Source organism: Danio aesculapii, chromosome 3 (assembly GCF_903798145.1).
Source record: "Danio aesculapii chromosome 3, fDanAes4.1, whole genome shotgun sequence".
NCBI lineage: Eukaryota > Metazoa > Chordata > Actinopteri > Cypriniformes > Danionidae > Danio > Danio aesculapii.
In genome coordinates this window covers 7,639,286-7,659,793 of record NC_079437.1, presented here as the reverse complement: position 1 = coordinate 7,659,793, position 20,508 = coordinate 7,639,286, and the positions used below count along the sequence as shown (strand labels likewise).

The 20,508-nt window shown below is 40.0% G+C and overlaps 1 protein-coding gene across 1 annotated transcript; it reads left to right on the top strand.

The window, feature by feature from the left end:
* Positions 1 to 283: 283 nt before the first annotated feature.
* On the top strand, positions 284 to 19,552 carry LOC130220762 (uncharacterized). The gene is made up of 13 exons (XM_056452999.1): positions 284 to 494; positions 2,682 to 2,954; positions 3,042 to 3,329; positions 3,409 to 3,699; positions 5,992 to 6,123; positions 8,998 to 9,270; positions 9,358 to 9,645; positions 9,725 to 10,015; positions 11,312 to 11,443; positions 14,305 to 14,577; positions 14,665 to 14,952; positions 15,032 to 15,322; positions 18,812 to 19,552. Exons 1-13 carry the CDS (start codon positions 410 to 412, stop codon positions 18,838 to 18,840), a joined length of 2,934 nt encoding a protein of 977 aa, XP_056308974.1. The 5' UTR covers positions 284 to 409; the 3' UTR covers positions 18,841 to 19,552.
* The last annotated feature ends 956 nt before the right edge of the window (positions 19,553 to 20,508 follow it).

Here is a 20,508-nt window from a genome sequence, read left to right as displayed (position 1 = left end):
AGAACATATTTCAAAACACTTATAAATGGTTAAACCTTTACACACTTGCAGTTAGAATTATATTAAGACATCAGAATTTCATTATTTCACATTATGTTCACACTGATTCAATGTTTTGGGACATCAAAGGCACTTTATAGTGATAATGACCCAATTAATGAGCATTATTAAACTGTACCTGAAACACATAGTGTCTGTGGCGAACACGTTCCCGGTGGATCTCTCCGTTGTTTTTGGAGTTTCGCTCCGCTGTTTCTGCCCAGATGTGAGTGACGTCATCGGCCTGGGTAAATCGCCATCCGCTATTCTCCGCTGCTTTCCTGTTGTTGTGTTTTTGCGTCGAAAAGCAGAACCTCCAGGCAAACACACACACACACACACACTCACTCACGCAGGCTTTCTTTCAGTCATGATGTCTGGAGGAGTCGCGAGCGGGATCTGTGCTCTGCTCTGTGTGTTTCTGCTGTGTGGAGACTTGCCGTCAGCTCAGGGCGGTGAGTGAGAATAACTTCACTGAGTTCATCCAAAGCGAAAGTAGAGCTTCAGCTTGAGTTAAAACTTCGTCAACACGTTTGCAGAACTTAAATCGCAAGAAAAGCACGTCGACATCGTATATAGCTGCAGCAAAAAATGAGAAATACACTTAATATAGGGTCAACGTCGTGTAATCTGGGATTTATTTATTTGTTTATTTATTTAGCAATGGTGATACTGCGATTTATTTCAACGTTTAACACTTTATATCTACACATTAGACGTCTGTGAAACCCCTCAAATGTTTTCTAACTACTCAAGATAATGAATAAGTACTGTAGATTTTACACCCAGAGAAGCTACGCCACATTACTGCCAAAAAAACATGGCCACTTCATATTGTTGCACGCGTGTATCAAGCCTTTAAAAAGCCCATATTTGCCATATATTTTATACTGTCTGCATGCCAAACAGCATTTCACAACTGTCATAATTACAGCAATCTCAAAAACAAAATGTGTATCAAGAAAAACAATGTATTTCCCTCCACAGAACTAACAGTCCGCTGTGTGCATTCATTAAAAACGAGTTAATTAATGTTAATTTATCTGGTCAAGAAAGCACATTGAATACTGTGAAAGAAGCGTGATAGTATTAATTTTATTTAATGGATTTTTAACCTGTTTTACAGTAACACTCAGGTTTAAAAAATAAACAACGGCCAAAATTCTCCAGCTGAATTATTTATTAACGTAATGTAATCAGCAAAACGGCGAGAGACGGAGAGCCCAACAACATATATATTAAATAATCAACTTAAAACAAAAATAAATGTAAATATGTGCAAACAGTACAAACAACTACATCTCACGACAATTATGAACAAATAAAACTAAATAAAAATTAGAGACGGTATATTACAAGCATACAATCAAACAATCAAAGTATAAACAGTTGCCAGGGGTATAAATAAATAAATAAATAAATAAATAAATAAATAAATAAATAAATAAATAAATAATAGTAATATAAAGTCTGATGTCATCAAATCATCCAAAAGAAAGCTGAAAAGATAAGACAAAGCAATATCATTGGAAAGCAATGAGTTATGGGGCAGTAGCGGAAGCCACATGTACACTAACAACTTGTTTTCAGTATTAAATAAAACCTAATTTGGGCAGTTTTTCATTGTTGCCTTTTCATATTTCAGTGATCGTTTAGAGCTTTACATGTTTTAAAAAGCCAGATGAAATAAGCAGGACACATCCTGTTTGCTGTTATTAAACATTTAAAGTGTGTGTGTATAAAGGGGCTTAATTCCAGTGCTTCAGCTGACTTGAATCCAATATGTAGATTATGCGGTACATTCGAGACGTCATTCGGCTCCTGCAGAGACGCTCAGTGTTCATGATGGGGTTTTTACTGCTTTATAAGCGCCATCTACTGGCAGAGAGTGAATTAGTATTTTTATTCAGCCTGTCAGCTGTGTTGTTCAGGTGTGTTTTATGTTGCACGGTATCAGTCAAACCAATTATGTTTTTAGTTACCTACTTATTCTGATTAATTTAATTTTGAATAAACAACTGGTCAAGCTTACAAAATGTGCATCAATTAAGCTTATATAGTTGCATTGACATATTTTACAATATTAAAATATCCAATACGTTTGATTAGAGGGCACACGGCAGACACAAGAGACACCATGCCAGCTGTGCTGTCAAATTTAGGTTAGGTTTTATATTAGCATCGTCTTTACCTTGTTTTGTCTTTTCACATAAGATTATTTTGCTTACCTCATTGGCAGATTATTTGGCTTGTTTTAGGGAAAACTCACTTAAATTTGACATTTTTCTTAAAACAAAATGATCATATTGAAAATGTTTTTCTTGTCTAAAGATGCTACTTGATTTAGGAATTTTTAGATATTTGGACTAGAAACAAGACAAAAAAATCTAAGTAGGAACATCATTTTTTGCAGTGCATCTTGACTAACCGCTCCATTGTGTGCTGATACGGGCCAAACAAACAGAACCACTCGCCCCTATAGCGGAAAAAACAGCTATTGCTAAATCATTTTATTGTTATTATTGTAATCAGATTTACAAGAAAATAATCCTTTATTAAATACAAAACTCCGTTTGTTTAACTGCATGTTTCTACAGAAACTGACCAATTTTATCCCCTTTTATGTTGCTCCTCATCTTCAGAGAAGCACTCTCTGTATTACATCTACACGGCTTTGTCCAGACCTGTGGATCTGCCAGGCATCTATGAGTTCTCTGCTATGGGTCTGGTAGATGACAGACAGATTGATTCTTATAACAGCAAAGACCAGAGAAAGATTCCCAAACAGCAGTGGATGAAGGAGAAAATGCAGGAGGATTACTGGGAGAAAGGCACTCAGTCGAGAAAGAACAAAGAGCAGTGGTTTAATGTGAACGTCAACATACTGATGGACCGCATGAGACACAATGCATCATGTGAGCAACACTCAGACAATTTAACAGGCAAATACATACACAAATGTGTAATAGTGTAATAATGCTGTCATATAACAAACATTTCAGATCTTCATGTTCTTCAGTGGAGACACGGCTGTGAAGTGGAAATACAAGGAAGTGAAGTGAAGTTTTCCAAAGGCGTTGATGAGTATGGCTATGATGGAGAAAACTTCCTGTATTTTGATGATGCAGAGGCTCAGTGGGTCGCCCTAGTGGACGCAGCGCTGCCAACCAAGAGAAAATGGGACAATGTGCCCATCCTGAACCAATACACCAAAGGCTACCTGGAGAAAGAGTGTGTGGACTGGCTCAACAAATTCAGAGAGTATGCAGATGAAGAGCTCAGAAAGGCCTGTGAGTAAATGTGCTTGTGCTTATTTTATGATTTTGCAGTAGATGAAGCAGGCTGATGATCTGATTGCTGTGATTTCAGCTCCTCCAGATGTTTATAAATTGACAAAAAAGTCCACCACGGATGAAACCAAGCTGAAACTCACCTGTCTGGCCACTGGCTTCCACCCCAAAGACGTGATGTTCAACATTAGGAGAAATTGCTTACCTGAAAAAGAGACTGAATCTACAGGAGTTCAACCAAACCATGATCAAACCTTCCAGCTGAGGAAGAGTGTGGAGATCAAGGAGGACCAGATAGACGAATATGACTGTCACCTGACCCACAGGACCTTGAAAGAGCCAATTACTGTCACACAGGGTAAACAAAGAGGTATAGAGACCTGGGGTTCATTCTTCACATATGGTGCTCTTCATATATGGTGCTGTTAGATGAATTTAATTATTGATAATTTGACATAATCCAGGAGAGTTCTATCCATCCATCCTTCTCTAGCCACTTATCCAGACCAGAGGGGGGTCATAGTCCGTACAGCATGTCTAGGGTTGTCCATTGTGTCTCCTCCTGGACATTGTATGTGGATTGTATTCTTTTCACCATCCAACACAGACCCCTACTTCCACTATAAATGATGTTGATGAAGAACTGCTTCCCCTTCCTGATGCACCAGACAGTTTGCTAGAATCTCTTTAAGGTCAACCGGTAGTCCTCTTCTGTGGTCTCGCCAAACTCATCTCAGCATGCTTGGCCTGTTGGTACCCATCAGCTGCCTCATGAGTTCCACAAACCATCCAGACCTGGCAAGACTCCTTCTTCAGCTTGACGGCATCCCTTACCTTTGGTATCCACCACCATCTCAGTGGGTTGCTGCCATGACAGGCACCACAGGCCTTACAGACACAGCTTCTCACAGCAGCATCAGCAATGGAGTCTGAGAGCATGGACCACTCTGTCTTGATGTCTCCAGCCTCTCTTGGGATCTGGTCAAAGTTCTTCCGGAGGTGAGGGTTGGAAACCCCTCTGACATGTGGTTCAGCCAGACGTTCCCAGAGGACCCTCTCAATATGTTTGGGTCTGCCGGGTCTGTTTGGCCTCCTCCTCTGCCAGAGGATTTAGCTTACTACCAGGTGGAGATTAGTTGACATTTCTGTCCCTCTCTCTACCCGAGTGTCCAAGACATGTGGCCGGAGATCAGAGGAAACAACCACAAAATCGATTCACGTTTAACTTGACCACAACTCCACCAATTCTGCCTGATTTGTAGTTTACAGTCATTGTTTTGCTTTGCTGCTATGTATTGTGTTTTGAACTATCACAGGACATGCTTTATGACTTTTCTTAAGAGTCCAAGTCGTTTTCCCCTCTTCTGCATGTTGTAGCTAATTGCACAAACCTAATTATTATTAGTAACTAGTGCAGTACTTCTGTTTGCACAGCAGATTCATACACATGCACGGCACACTTTTTCTACTGTATGTATGATATACGATAATTCAGTGCACTTATCTTTGTTTAATGCTTTGTCTATTTCTACATTTCTTATTGCTGTTGTCCTCTCTGAGAGCTGCCAAGTTAATTTTGTTGTATTACTGCAATGACAGTAAAGTCTTTTCAGGCTTTACATTCTTGGAATGGTGTGTTTAATGCAACCCAGGCTCATTCTGAGAACATAGTCCCGAGGACGTTTCTGATGACCGCGAAATACATCCCGGGACGTACGTATTTTTGCAGTTTTTGTTTTCGCGAGTCCGCGAGAGGCCGCTGTGCGCACTTTTTCCTGCGCCGTTCTCGCGTAAACCCGCTGGAGGCTGCGGTCAAACGACCTTCCGCCTGTTTGCCTGGATGACAGAATGATTGATCGTGCGACCGGCCAATCGGCTGACCCACCCTCCTCCGTCCCTAAACCCAACCAACGACGATTCACAAAAGCCGTCCAGAAAAAGAAAAGCCCTCGTCTGATTTTTACCACGTTTTCGGATTTTGACCACATTCTCACCCTGTGACGAACTTGTTCGCTTCATTTTTTGGATTTTGTTTTTGTTTTCTTACCTGATTTCTGGAACTGCTCTTCCCCGGACTCGAACCTGGTCATCGTTGTCATCGTGGTCGGCAAGCGCCGAAGGGAACGGCGTCACACCGCCCCGCAGCGTTCGCTTAAAAAAATGAAATGCAGCCGTACGTACCCCTGGCTACGTATTTCGCGGTCTCCAGAAACGTCCGCGGGACTACGTTTTCAGAATGAGCCTGGGTTGGTTTAATAGGCCAGTTTTGAACATTACTATATGAAATAACGAAACTGAGTAATATTCAGTCATTTCTGAAAGCTCAATAGTGTAAATTGAGTCACATTACTGTACTAATAAGCCACAGGCCATAAAGCGTTTTATTGCAGGGATTCCTTTATGTTGACATGTTTCTGAATGTTAACAATATCTGTTTGTCTAAAATACACTCATTAATTCTTAGAGAAAAACTGGCAGATGTCTTTGATTTATACTGACAGCAAAGGCCAGTGTTTATCACCATAGATTATAGTGCAAATTAAAGCCACGTTTTGCTTGTAGTTTAGAAACATTATGCAGAGTGCTTGACTGGCCCATTGTCTTAATGGTGTGTCATGAGTTTTTCTTTAAATGACTAATTTCTTCTGCGTCGTACACACAGGTTTAATGCTGAAATTTGCCACAAAAGAAGAGGAGGTGGCATCATCCAGCACTGCTCCACAGGCACCCAGCAGCTGCGCAGATACAGACACAGGATTCAGCACAGAGGAGCGTCCAACTACCAGCCATGCAGGTACAGAGAGGCTTTTATTACTTACCTTTGTAAATGTTTAAATTTAAAATGCAGACGACATGTCAATGTTTATTTTGATGTAAACTATTATTTTATAATGTCAAGATTTTAATGTAGCATACATTTTACAGTTTATATATATATATTAGGGGTGTAACGATACACCAAAGGCACGGTTCAGTTCGGTTCACAGTTTTGGAGCCACAGTTCGGTTTCTGTTTGCTGTGCGGTTAGGGTTGATGTCATCTTAACAGCAATGCTAAGGAACAATAGATTCACTTAATAACAAGAACAACTAACCTTTTTGTTTATTAACTTTGCCATCACATTTTTAGTACAGTCAGGATACCGGAGTAAACAACAACAATTAAATAAATACCTCCAATATAGACTAGTCAGAAAAAACGATTCTCTTTAGTGCAGCCATCTTAACTAAGTAAACTAAGATGAAATAAATAACTGCAGTGTAGACTAGTGAAAGATCTTCTTCAAAAACACCATCATGTCCACATTCTCAGGTGAGAGGCTTGATCTCTGTGCAGACACAGACATGATGCTCATTTTTGATTATCTAAGGTTTGAGTTAGATAGATAGGTTTCCGTTTAAATGAATAATAAAAGTATACAGGTAATGTGTTTGTGAAGTGTTTTTACAGGACATATTCACCAGTAAAATACACTGCAGTTTTGTCTGAAACTAATGTTATGGTTGTAGCCGGCTGTATTTCTGCCTGTCGTTCTCTCTCTCTCTCTCTCTCTCTCTCTCTCTCTCTCTCTCTCTCTCTCTCTCTCTCTCTCTCTCTCCCGCTCTCTCCATGCCTGTCAAGTCTGTAGGTCCGCCTTCATGACAGCTGATTGGTCAGGAGACTGATCCTTCATCATTGGGGTGACGTGGCGCGGGGATATAAAAAGCATGTCAGGAAGAGCGGGAGAGAGCGCTTTTTCCTTTGATCTCGTTTTTGGTGTATTTTACTGATATTTCATTGTTTTTTGCTTAACATTCGTTTGGGTAAAGTTATTTTGCATTACTTTTGCCCATGTTGAGAAATGTTGTGAGTTTCGTCCATTTTTATTTCGATTGATTTGTTGGTTACTTTTTGTCTCTGCTCTTTCCTGTCATATTGAGCTCTACCTCCTCAAGTTCACTCTTTTCTCAGAGTAAGGTGGACAGGGAAGATGTCGTACGACTTCCATTTTGCAAACACGTAGAAAATGTATTGTTAAAGACATCAGGTCAGAGGTGAACGTCATCTTTGTGTTTATTTTATTCTACAGTTCAGTGTAGGGAAGAATACGGCGCACTGCGCTGAAGACTTTTCTTTTCGTCAGTTTCTAGCGAGGTAAGGGGTTATTCATCAGTTAGAATTGTTTTGTTATATTTCATTCTTTTGTTTGGCTTCACTATCGTCCCTTTACTCGAGTTTAACTAATTTTAACTTGATACTTTGTTGAATTTGCTACTTTATTATATTCTTTTTATAGTTGTAAATCTCTTGTTTGTTTATATTTGGGCATTATTCTGGTTCCACTTTTCTACATTAAATCACTTCTGTTGGCAGTTCTGTTGTCAGTCTTTTGCGTACACCCTCACATTGTGAAATTACCACACTTTTTAAATGTTATTCCTTATAAGTTTCATGAAACAGTTACAATAGATAGGTGTGCGCTTTGTCTACAACACGAATTCCATTCCTGTACACCACTGGAAAACCAAAATGTTCCCACACAGGCGACTTAAGTGTCTGGGGGATCTGCAATCTCAATACTATGTGAAGCGGCCATCCTGCGTATACAGTAGTAACCGAGTGTGATCGCTCACTCAAGTCACATGACATGCACTTGGAAAATACTAACTTTAGAATATAATATTTACAACAAAAGCTCATCATTACTAATACAATTTAATCAAATGTAATAAAATAAAGATGTTTAAATTGGTTCAATTACTTAGAGACAAGTGACGTCAACCTCAACAATGGGCAGCAGGGGGTGTAAGAGTACCACGGTACGCCACCAGAGTTTCACGATATGTATCGTGGTTGGTGTATCGCGATATCACGGTTTGGTTTGTAATATCGTTACACCCCTAATATATATATATAAATGCATGTTTAAGTCCGTGTGTGTTTTTTTCCTCTGAGGGCACAACAGTAAATTCCTTATTCAATTCATTCATTCATTTTCTTTTCGGCTTAGTCCCTTTTTAATCTGAGGTTGCTACAGCGGAATGAACCGCCTACTTATCCAGCACATGTTCAACGCAGTGGATGCCCTTCCAGCTGCAACCCATCACTGGAAAACATCCATACTCATTCACTACGGACAGTTTAGCTTACCCACTTCACCTATACCACATTTGCACTTGTGGAGGAAACCGGAGCACCCGGAGGAAACCCACACCAACATGACGAGAACATGCAAACTCCACACAGAAACACCCACTGACCCAGCCGAGGCTCAAACCAGCCACCTTCGTGCTGTGAGGCGAACATGCTACCCACTGAGCCACCATGCAGCCTTATTCAGTTCAATTAATCTTTATTGCTATAGTACTTTCTACAATATAGTTTGAGTCAAAGCAGCTTAACATAGATGAAATGCTAGTAACTTATAACTGCTTCAGTTCAGTAGTCATTTTTTGCAGTGCATCTTGACTAACCGCTCCATTGTGTGCTGATACGGGCCAAACAAACAGAACCACTCGCCCCTATAGCGGAAAAAACAGCTATTGTTAAATCATTTTATTGTTATTATTGCAATCAGATTTACAAGAAAATAATCCTTTAGTAAATACAAAACTCCGTTTGTTTTAACTGCATGTTTCTACAGAAACTGACCAATTTTATCCCCTTTTATGTTGCTCCTCATCTTCAGAGAAGCACTCTCTGTATTACATCTACACGGCTTTGTCCAGACCTGTGGATCTGCCGGGCATCTATGAGTTCTCTGCTATGGGTCTGGTAGATGACAGACAGATTGATTCTTATAACAGCGAAGACCAGAGAAAGATTCCCAAACAGCAGTGGATGAAGGAGAAAATGCAGGAGGATTACTGGGAGAAAGGCACTCAGTCGAGAAAGAGCAAAGAGCAGTGGTTTAATGTGAACGTCAACATACTGATGGACCGCATGAGACACAATGCATCATGTGAGCAACACTCATATAATTTAACAGGCAAATACATACACAAATGTGTAATAGTGTAATAATGCTGTCATATAACAAACATTTCAGATCTTCATGTTCTTCAGTGGAGACACGGCTGTGAAGTGGAAATACAAGGAAGTGAAGTGAAGTTTTCCAAAGGCGTTGATGAGTATGGCTATGATGGAGAAAACTTCCTGTATTTTGATGATGCAGAGGCTCAGTGGGTCGCCCCAGTGGATGCAGCGCTGCCAACCAAGAGAAAATGGGACAATGTGCCCATCCTGAACCAATACACCAGAGGCTACCTGGAGAAAGAGTGTGTGGACTGGCTCAACAAATTCAGAGAGTATGCAGATGAAGAGCTCAGAAAGGCCTGTGAGTAAATGTGCGTGTGCTTATTTTATGATTTTGCAGTAGATGAAGCAGGCTGATGATCTGATTGCTGTGATTTCAGCTCCTCCAGATGTTTATAAATTGACAAAAAAGTCCACCACGGATGAAACCAAGCTGAAACTCACCTGTCTGGCCACTGGCTTCCACCCCAAAGACGTGATGTTGAACATTAGGAGAAATTGCCTGCCTGAAAAAGAGACTGAATCTACAGGAGTTCAACCAAACCACGATCAAACCTTCCAGCTGAGGAAGAGTGTGGAGATCAAGGCGGACCAGATAGACGAATATGACTGTCACCTGACCCACAGGACCTTGAAAGAGCCAATTACTGTCACACAGGGTAAAGAAAGAGGTATAGAGACCTGGGGTTCATTCTTCACATATGGTGCTCTTCATATATGGTGCTGTTAGATGAATTTAATTATTGATAATATGACATAATCCAGGAGAGTTCTATCCATCCATCCTTCTCTAGCCGCTTATCCAGACCAGAGGGGGGTCATAGTCCGTACAGCATGTCTAGGGTTGTCCATTGTGTCTCCTCCTGGACATTGTATGTGGATTGTATTCTTTTCACCATCCAACACAGACCCCTACTTCCACTATAAATGATGTTGATGAAGAACTGCTTCCCCTTCCTGCTGCACCAGACAGTTTGCTAGAATCTCTTTAAGGTCAACCGGTAGTCCTCTTCTGTGGTCTCGCCAAACTCATCTCAGCATGCTTGGCCTGTTGGTACCCATCAGCTGCCTCATGAGTTCCACAAACCATCCAGACCTGGCAAGACTCCTTCTTCAGCTTGACGGCATCCCTTACTTTTGGTATCCACCACCATCTCAGTGTGTTGCTGCCATGACAGGCACCACAGGCCTTACAGACACAGCTTCTCACAGCAGCATCAGCAATGGAGTCTGAGAGCATGGACCACTCTGTCTTGATGTCTCCAGCCTCTCTTGGGATCTGGTCAAAGTTCTTCCGGAGGTGAGGGTTGGAAACCCCTCTGACATGTGGTTCAGCCAGACGTTCCCAGAGGACCCTCTCAATATGTTTGGGTCTGCCGGGTCTGTTTGGCCTCCTCCTCTGCCAGAGGATTTAGCTTACTACCAGGTGGAGATTAGTTGACATTTCTGTCCCTCTCTCTACCCGAGTGTCCAAGACATGTGGCCGGAGATCAGAGGAAACAACCACAAAGTCGATTCACGTTTAACTTGACCACAACTTCACCAATTCTGCCTGATCTGTAGTTTACAGTCATTGTTTTGCTTTGCTGCTATGTATTGTGTTTTGAACTATCACAGGACATGCTTTATGACTTTTCTTAAGAGTCCAAGTCGTTTTCCCATCTTCTGCATGTTGCAGCTAATTGCACAAACCTAATTACTATTAGTAACTAGTGCAGTACTTCTGTTTGCACAGCAGATTCATACACATGCACGGCACACTTTTTCTACTGTATGTATGATATACGATAATTCAGTGCACTTATCTTTGTTTAATGCTTTGTCTATTTCTACATTTCTTATTGCTGTTGTCCTCTCTGTGAGCTGCCAAGTTAATTTTGTTGTATTACTGCAATGACAGTAAAGTCTTTTCAGTGTGTCATGAGTTTTTCTTTAAATGACTAATTTCTTCTGCGTCGTACACACAGGTTTAATGCTGAAATTTGCCACAAAAGAAGAGGAGGTGGCATCATCCAGCACTGCTCCACAGGCACCCAGCAGCTGCGCAGATACAGACACAGGATTCAGCACAGAGGAGCGTCCAACTACCAGCCATGCAGGTACAGAGAGGCTTTTATTACTTACCTTTGTAAATGTTTAAATTTAAAATGCAGACGACATGTCAATGTTTATTTTGATGTAAACTATTATTTTATAATGTCAAGATTTTAATGTAGCATACATTTTACAGTTTATATATATATATTAGGGGTGTAACGATACACCAAAGGCACGGTTCAGTTCGGTTCACAGTTTTGGAGCCACAGTTCGGTTTCTGTTTGCTGTGCGGTTAGGGTTGATGTCATCTTAACAGCAATGCTAAGGAACAATAGATTCACTTAATAACAAGAACAACTAACCTTTTTCTTTATTAACTTTGCCATCACATTTTTAGTACAGTCAGGATACCGGAGTAAACAACAACAATTAAATAAATACCTCCAATATAGACTAGTCAGAAAAAACGATTCTCTTTAGTGCAGCCATCTTAACTAAGTAAACTAAGATGAAATAAATAACTGCAGTGTAGACTAGTGAAAGATCTTCTTCAAAAACACCATCATGTCCACATTCTCAGGTGAGAGGCTTGATCTCTGTGCAGACACAGACATGATGCTCATTTTTGATTATCTAAGGTTTGAGTTAGATAGATAGGTTTCCGTTTAAATGAATGATAAAAGTATACAGGTAATGTGTTTGTGAAGTGTTTTTACAGGACATATTCACCAGTAAAATACACTGCAGTTTTGTCTGAAACTAATGTTATGGTTGTAGCCGGCTGTATTTCTGCCTGTCGTTCTCTCTCTCTCTCTCTCTCTCTCTCTCTCTCTCTCTCTCTCTCTCTCTCTCTCTCTCTCCCGCTCTCTCCATGCCTGTCAAGTCTGTAGGTCCGCCTTCATGACAGCTGATTGGTCAGGAGACTGATCCTTCATCATTGGGGTGACGTGGCGCGGGGATATAAAAAGCATGTCAGGAAGAGCGGGAGAGAGCGCTTTTTCCTTTGATCTCGTTTTTGGTGTATTTTACTGATATTTCATTGTTTTTGCTTAACATTCGTTTGGGTAAAGTTATTTTGCATTACTTTTGCCCATGTTGAGAAATGTTGTGAGTTTCGTCCATTTTTATTTCGATTGATTTGTTGGTTACTTTTTGTCTCTGCTCTTTCCTGTCATATTGAGCTCTACCTCCTCAAGTTCACTCTTTTCTCAGAGTAAGGTGGACAGGGAAGATGTCGTACGACTTCCATTTTGCAAACACGTAGAAAATGTATTGTTAAAGACATCAGGTCAGAGGTGAACGTCATCTTTGTGTTTATTTTATTCTACAGTTCAGTGTAGGGAAGAATACGGCGCACTGCGCTGAAGACTTTTCTTTTCGTCAGTTTCTAGCGAGGTAAGGGGTTATTCATCAGTTAGAATTGTTTTGTTATATTTCTTTCTTTTGTTTGGCTTCACTATCGTCCCTTTACTCGAGTTTAACTAATTTTAACTTGATACTTTGTTGAATTTACTTTATTATATTCTTTTTATAGTTGTAAATCTCTTGTTTGTTTATATTTGAGCATTATTCTGGTTCCACTTTTCTACATTAAATCACTTCCGTTGTCAGTCTTTTGCATACACCCTCACATTGTGAAATTACCACACTTTTTAAATGTTATTCCTTATAAGTTTCATGAAACAGTTACAATAGATAGGTGTGCGCTTTGTCTACAACACGAATTCCATTCCTGTACACCACTGGAAAACCAAAATGTTCCCACACAGGCGACTTAAGTGTCTGGGGGATCTGCAATCTCAATACTATGTGAAGCGGCCATCCTGCGTATACAGTAGTAACCGAGTGTGATCGCTCACTCAAGTCACATGACATGCACTTGGAAAATAATAACTTTAGAATATAATATTTACAACAAAAGCTCATCATTACTAATACAATTTAATCAAATGTGATAAAATAAAGATGTTTAAATTGGTTCAATTAGTTAGAGACAAGTGACGTCAAACTTAACAATGGGCAGCAGGGGGGCGTAAGAGTACCACGGTACGCCACCAGAGTTTCGCGATACGTATCTTGGTTGGTGTATCGCGATATCACGGTTTGGTTTGTAATATCGTTACACTCCTAGTATATATATATATATATATAAACGCATGTTTAAGTCCGTGTGTGTTTTCTCCTCTGAGGGCACAACAGTAAATTCCTTATTCAATTCATTCATTCATTTTCTTTTCGGCTTAGTCCCTTTTTAATCTGAAGTTGCTACAGCGGAATGAACCGCCAACTTATCCAGCACATGTTCAACGCAGTGGATGCCCCTCCAGCTGCAACCCATCACTGGAAAACATCCATACTCATTCACTACGGACAGTTTAGCTTACCCAATTCACCTATACCACATTTGCACTTGTGGAGGAAACCGGAGCACCCGGAGGAAACCCACACCAACACGACGAGAACATGCAAACTCCACACAGAAACACTAACTGACCCAGCTGAGGCTCAAACCAGCCACCTTCGTGCTGTGAGGCGAACATGCTACCCACTGAGCCACCATGCAGCCTTATTCAGTTCAATTAATCTTTATTGCTATAGTACTTTCTACAATATAGTTTGAGTCAAAGCAGCTTAACATAGATGAAATGCTAGTAACTTATAACTGCTTCAGTTCAGTAGTCATTTTTTGCAGTGCATCTTGACTAACCGCTCCATTGTGTGCTGATACGGGCCAAACAAACAGAACCACTCGCCCCTGTAGCGGAAAAAACAGCTATTGTTAAATCATTTTATTGTTATTATTGTAATCAGATTTACAAGAAAATAATCCTTTAGTAAATACAAAACTCCGTTTGTTTTAACTGCATGTTTCTACAGAAACTGACCAATTTTATCTCCTTTTTATGTTGCTCCTCATCTTCAGAGAAGCACTCTCTGTATTACATCTACACGGCTTTGTCCAGACCTGTGGATCTGCCGGGCATCTATGAGTTCTCTGCTATGGGTCTGGTAGATGACAGACAGATTGATTCTTATAACAGCAAAGACCAGAGAAAGATTCCCAAACAGCAGTGGATGAAGGAGAAAATGCAGGAGGATTACTGGGAGAAAGGCACTCAGTCGAGAAAGAGCAAAGAGCAGTGGTTTAATGTGAACGTCAACATACTGAGGGAGCGCATGAGACACAATGCATCAGGTGAGCAACACTCATACAATTTAACAGGCAAATACATACACAAATGTGTAATAGTGTAATAATGCTGTCATATAACAAACATTTCAGATCTTCATGTTCTTCAGTGGAGACACGGCTGTGAAGTGGAAATACAAGGAAGTGAAGTGAAGTTTTCCAAAGGCGTTGATGAGTATGGCTATGATGGAGAAAACTTCCTGTATTTTGATGAAGCAGAGGCTCAGTGGGTCGCCCCAGTGGACGCAGCGCTGCCAACCAAGAGAAAATGGGACAATGTGCCCATCCTGAACCAATACACCAGAGGCTACCTGGAGAAAGAGTGTGTGGACTGGCTCAACAAATTCAGAGAGTATGCAGATGAAGAGCTCAGAAAGGCCTGTGAGTAAATGTGCTTGTGCTTATTTTATGATTTTGCAGTAGATGAAGCAGGCTGATGGTCTGATTGCTGTGATTTCAGCTCCTCCAGATGTTTATAAATTGACAAAAAAGTCCACCACGGATGAAACCAAGCTGAAACTCACCTGTCTGGCCACTGGCTTCCACCCCAAAGACGTGATGTTGAACATTAGGAGAAATTGCTTACCTGAAAAAGAGGCTGAATCTACAGGAGTTCAACCAAACCATGATCAAACCTTCCAGCTGAGGAAGAGTGTGGAGATCAAGGAGGACCAGATAGACGAATATGACTGTCACCTGACCCACAGGACCTTGAAAGAGCCAATTACTGTCACACAGGGTAAAGAAAGAGGTATAGAGACCTGGGGTTCATTCTTCACATATGGTGCTCAACTAGCTGATTTTGATAATTGATGATTTAACCTGGGCCAGAATAGTACTGTCCTTTCATCCTTCCTTTGTCGCTTATCTGGGGTATGGGGGGGGGGATATGCAGTAGTCTCTGCCGGAAACCCTAGACTTCCCATTCCCCAGAAATCTTCCTTCAGCTTAGGGTTGGCCACTGTTTGGGTTTATTTTGATACCAGTGCTAAATCAAATCATTTAAAATGGTACGGAGCTAAAATGGTGCCTTAACCAATACTTTTGAGCCACAAAATTATGGTGGATGACAATTTATTTTTCATAATTTGAATGGTCCACACACACACACAGCTGTTTGACGCCATTCTCTGCAGTTATCGAGTCAGTAAAGGACCGCCGACACCTGCATTGCAAAATGTGGAATTTTTTTTTTCCATTCAGTGTGCGGTATCAAAATTTCTTGCTATACTTGCTTCCGAAACCTCAGTTTGTCACTGGGGGCATGCATGATATGTTACTGAATGAAAGTGAAAGTGCCAAACTGCAGTTAAAGTGGAAAAATTTAAAATTACACACCCAAAATTACATGAAACTCTGGAGGAAACGATGGATAGTGTTGTGACACAACAATGTTAATGGATCTATGTGCTATAACATATAAAACGGGATCAAGAAAGGAACATTCAAAGAGTAACTCATATAATATTACGGTCTTATTCAGATTAGGGCAAATAATTAGATTACTGATGTCCATGTAAATGTACTCAGTGAAAGTGCCAGATGATGTGACAAGCTGTCATTAATTTGATCATGAGTCCTCAAATGTTTCATTAAGTTTGACGTCTTTCCCTCTCTTAAACACAATCTGTGTAAAGCATTTGCTGCACGTTGTGTGTCAGAATCATTGCTTGTAAAATATAGCCATACTTTAAAATGCTTACTTCAAGCAAATTTGATGAATTCATCCCAGTGTATGTTGAAGGTCTAGACCCGAAGAAGCCAACAGGACAACGTCAACATCAGGACAACATCATCTACAAGTATCAGAGATTAAATTTCTTTAAACAACTAGCCCTAGGCTGCTCCTAAAAATTCTGTCCAAGTACAATAATGGACAGAACTGGTGGTAAAGGGCGGTCCTGCCAGAGTTCAGGATTTATCGCTGCCAATGTGAACCAAACTTTTGCTCTATTCATACTAGAAGTAATCAGGGCGTATCTCATTCACTCCCGCTGCTTTTCCATTACAGAGGTTGCACACTACCTCAGTGACTTCTACTTGGGTGATGGGTTTGTCAGTAGGATTGTATGTGGATTGTATTCTTTTCACCATCCAACACAGACCCCTACTTCCACTATAAATGATGTTGATGAAGAACTGCTTCCCCTTCCTGACGCACCAGACAGTTTGCTAGAATCTCCTTCAGGTCAACCGGTAGTCCTTTTCTATGGTCTCGCCAAACTCTTCCCAGCATGCTTAGCCTGTCGGTACCCATCAGCTGCCTCATGAGTCCCACAAACCAACCACACCTGATAGGACTCCTTCTTCAGCTTGGCGGCATCCCTTACGTTTGGTGTTCACCACCATGTTAGTGGGTTGCTGCCATGACAGGCATCAACAATAGAGTCGGAGAACATGGACCACTCTAACTTTCTGAATGTCTCCAGCTTTCCTCAGAATCTGGCCAAAGCTCTGAGAGTTGAAAATCCCCCTAGCATGTGGATCAGCCAGACGTTCCCAGCGGACTCTCAGAATATTTTTGGGTCTGCCAGGTCTGTCTGACCTCCTCCTCAGTTGACAGCTCTGCCCCCCTCTTTACCCAAGTGTCCAAGACATGTGGTCGGAGATCAGAGGAAACAAGCACAAAGTCGATCCTTGACCTCTGGCCTATGGTGTTTATTATTTAATTGAATTCATTTAATCTTTATTTCTATGGTGCTGTTTGCAATGTAGATTGTGTCAAAGCAGCTTAACATAGATGAAGTTCTAGTGAATTAAAACTGCTTCAGTTCAGTTGTCGCAGTTGAAGCAGTTGAATGTCACTGCTGAAAGCCGAAACACTGAAGAGCAACTCCACCTATCCGCTGCTCCAATACTCCCACAGCAGTGGCGAGGAACAAACTTCACCGATTGACTGAAGGGAAGGAAAAAAGCCCTAACTGTGAGTGGAGCTGAGAGCGATTATCTCTAGTCCATACCGTTACACCTGCACAAGCTCAGGCTCCTTCTCCCCATTTCATGCCTGTCATGGACCAGCATCTTTCAGTCCTCCTGTCTCCAGGTGGTTCTACAGGAGATTGGTCCCACGGTGCTCCTTCATGCGAACCCCAATCCCAGGCCTAGTCTCAGGGTGGGGCCCTGGGCTCCATCCACACTGGGCTCTTTTAGAGTCCTTGATTTAATTTCACTCATAAAGGGTTTTCGGACAGCAGTTAGTATAGACCAGAGGTGTCCAAACTAGGGCCCGCAGGCCAAAGTTGGCCCATGTTAACGTTTGATTTGGCCCACCATCCCATTTGAGAACAGAGGGAGGATGATGGTGAGGTGGTTGAGGCGAATATCTTTGAATTTAAAGCAATGTTTTGTAGTTATTTTTAAATATTAGGAACTTACTCATGGAAACATTAATGTACAGTTTGGTGTGTTTACCTTCAGCCCACAGCCCTTATTCAACTTCGGTTTTTGGCTCTTCATAAGAAAAAGTGTCGGCACCCCTGGTATAGGCTGTCACCTAGGAACTTTTTGCCTTGGAAGACCCTACCAGCGACATTTAGTTCCCAATAACATCGCTACTAGGAACTCTCTTACACTCAAACCCCTCCCGATAAGGTGATGGTTCATAGAGGATTATTTAATTCGTCGAACTCTTTAAGGAGTTGTTGTCATGGCAACAGGTTTTCAAGATTTTTGTACGCTAAAATGGCTTTAACAAAATTGACGATGAGCTTCAAGTTTTCATTCATTCATTTTCTTTTCAGCCTAGTCCCTTTAATAATCTGGGGTCGCCACAGCGGAATGAACCGCCAACTTATCCAGCACATGTTTTACGCAGCGGATGCCCTTCCAGCTGCAACCCATCACTGGGAAACATCCATACACTCTTGCATTCACACACATACACTACGGAGAATTTAGGTTACCCAATTCACCTGTACCAAATGTCTTTGGACTGTGGAGGAAACTGGAGTGGGGGGTTTCAAGTTTAATGATATTATTTTCTTTATATTTCTTACATTTTTTAGATTCCTTGATTTATTTGTTGCACGGTTTCATACAGTTATAGTGTAAACCTTTTCAGTTTACAGTATTAGATGAGCAGTTAGATTATCAGTTATCATGATTAAAACTTTAAGGATCTGCCAAACCATCTTAGATTGCTCAAGTGAGCTATGAAGCGCAGACCCCAGAATATAACTACTGTGTACAGTTTTTAAGGTGATATCTTCATTTCCATCTGTTTTGTTGGTTTGTGCTGCAGTGAACTTCACTCCTCCTGTGGTGGAATGACTGGAGACGCCATAATAGAAGCAGATGTGAACAGAAGCAGTGGAAATCAGCTCAGCGTGCTCTTCACACCTTTACTTCAGTCAGTTTAACATGATTTAGGATTGTTTATTTGTGGGCATTTTCTTTTACACAAGCCACCTTTATTGCACCATATAATCTTTTAGAACTGCATTAATGGACTAAACATGAATGCGAACACAATCAGAGCCTGATCTGAATTCACATTCGATCACATTAGAAGTGCAGCAGACCTGAAGTTTAAAAATAAAGCATTAAAGGGATAGTTCACACCAAAATGAAAGTTTCATTTACTGTTTCCATTTACTGTTTCTGAGTTTTCTTTTGAACAATGTTTTGAAGAATGCTGGAAACAGGAAGCCATTGACTTACTTATTATTTGTTTTTCCCACTACTGAAGTCAATGGTTACATCTTTTGTAAGAAATTCTTAGATCCGCTTGAGAGTAAGCCAATAGTGAGCTCATTTTTGTTGTGAGCTGTCCCTTTAATTTTAAGCATTCAGGCTTGATCCTGAGATATAAGGCTTGTTTGCATGAAGTTAGAAATGTGTGTTTATGTCTTCAGCCCTTATACAGGATGAGACATGAATATTTACTGAAATTACTGTCTTAATGAAATATCTATCAGAATTAGCAGCAGCACACACACATGTAGCTCTGTGTGCCTTTGTATTAAGATGCTACAAGAATATATATATATATATTTATATATATATATATATATATATATATATATATATATATATATATATATATATATATATATATATATATATATATATATATATATATATATATACAGTTGAAGTCAGAATTATTAGCCCCCCTGTTTATTTTTCCCCCAATTTCTGTTTAACAGAGAGCAGATTTCTTCAACACATTTCTAATCATAATAGTGTTAATAACTCATCTCTAATAACTGATTTATTTTCTCTTTGTCATGATGACAGTAAATAATATTAGACTAGATATTCTTCAAGACACTTCTATACAGCTTAAAGTGACATTTAAAGGCTTAACTAGGTTAATTAACTAGGCAGGTTAGGGTAATTAGGCAAGTTATTGTATAGCGATGGTTTGTTCTGTAGACTAAAAAATATATAGCTTAAAGAGGCTAATAATATTGAGCTTAAAATGGTGTTTAAAAAATTAAAAACTGCTTTTATTCTAGCCGAAATAAAACAAATAAGACTTTCTCCAGAAGAAAAAAATATTATCAGACATACTGTGAACATTTCCTGAATCTGTTCAACATCATTTGGGAAATATTTTAAAAAGAAAAACAAATTTAAAGGGGGGCTAATAATTCTGACTTCAACTGTATGTATGTATGTGTATGTATATATCTATATATATATCTATATATAAATATATATATATATATATATATATATATATATATATATATATATATATATATATATATATATATATATATATATATACATACATACACACACACACACACACACACACACACATTTATATGTATACAAATGCCTATAAGTTGAAATGATGATTTTTATTCATATCATTGCATGTTTATTTTGACCACAGAGATTTTACTGTGAATATAAAGCTGCTGTCATCGGTTTTTGTGTGAGTACAGGTTTACTTGAGCTAAATCAGTACACTCTCAGAAATAAAGG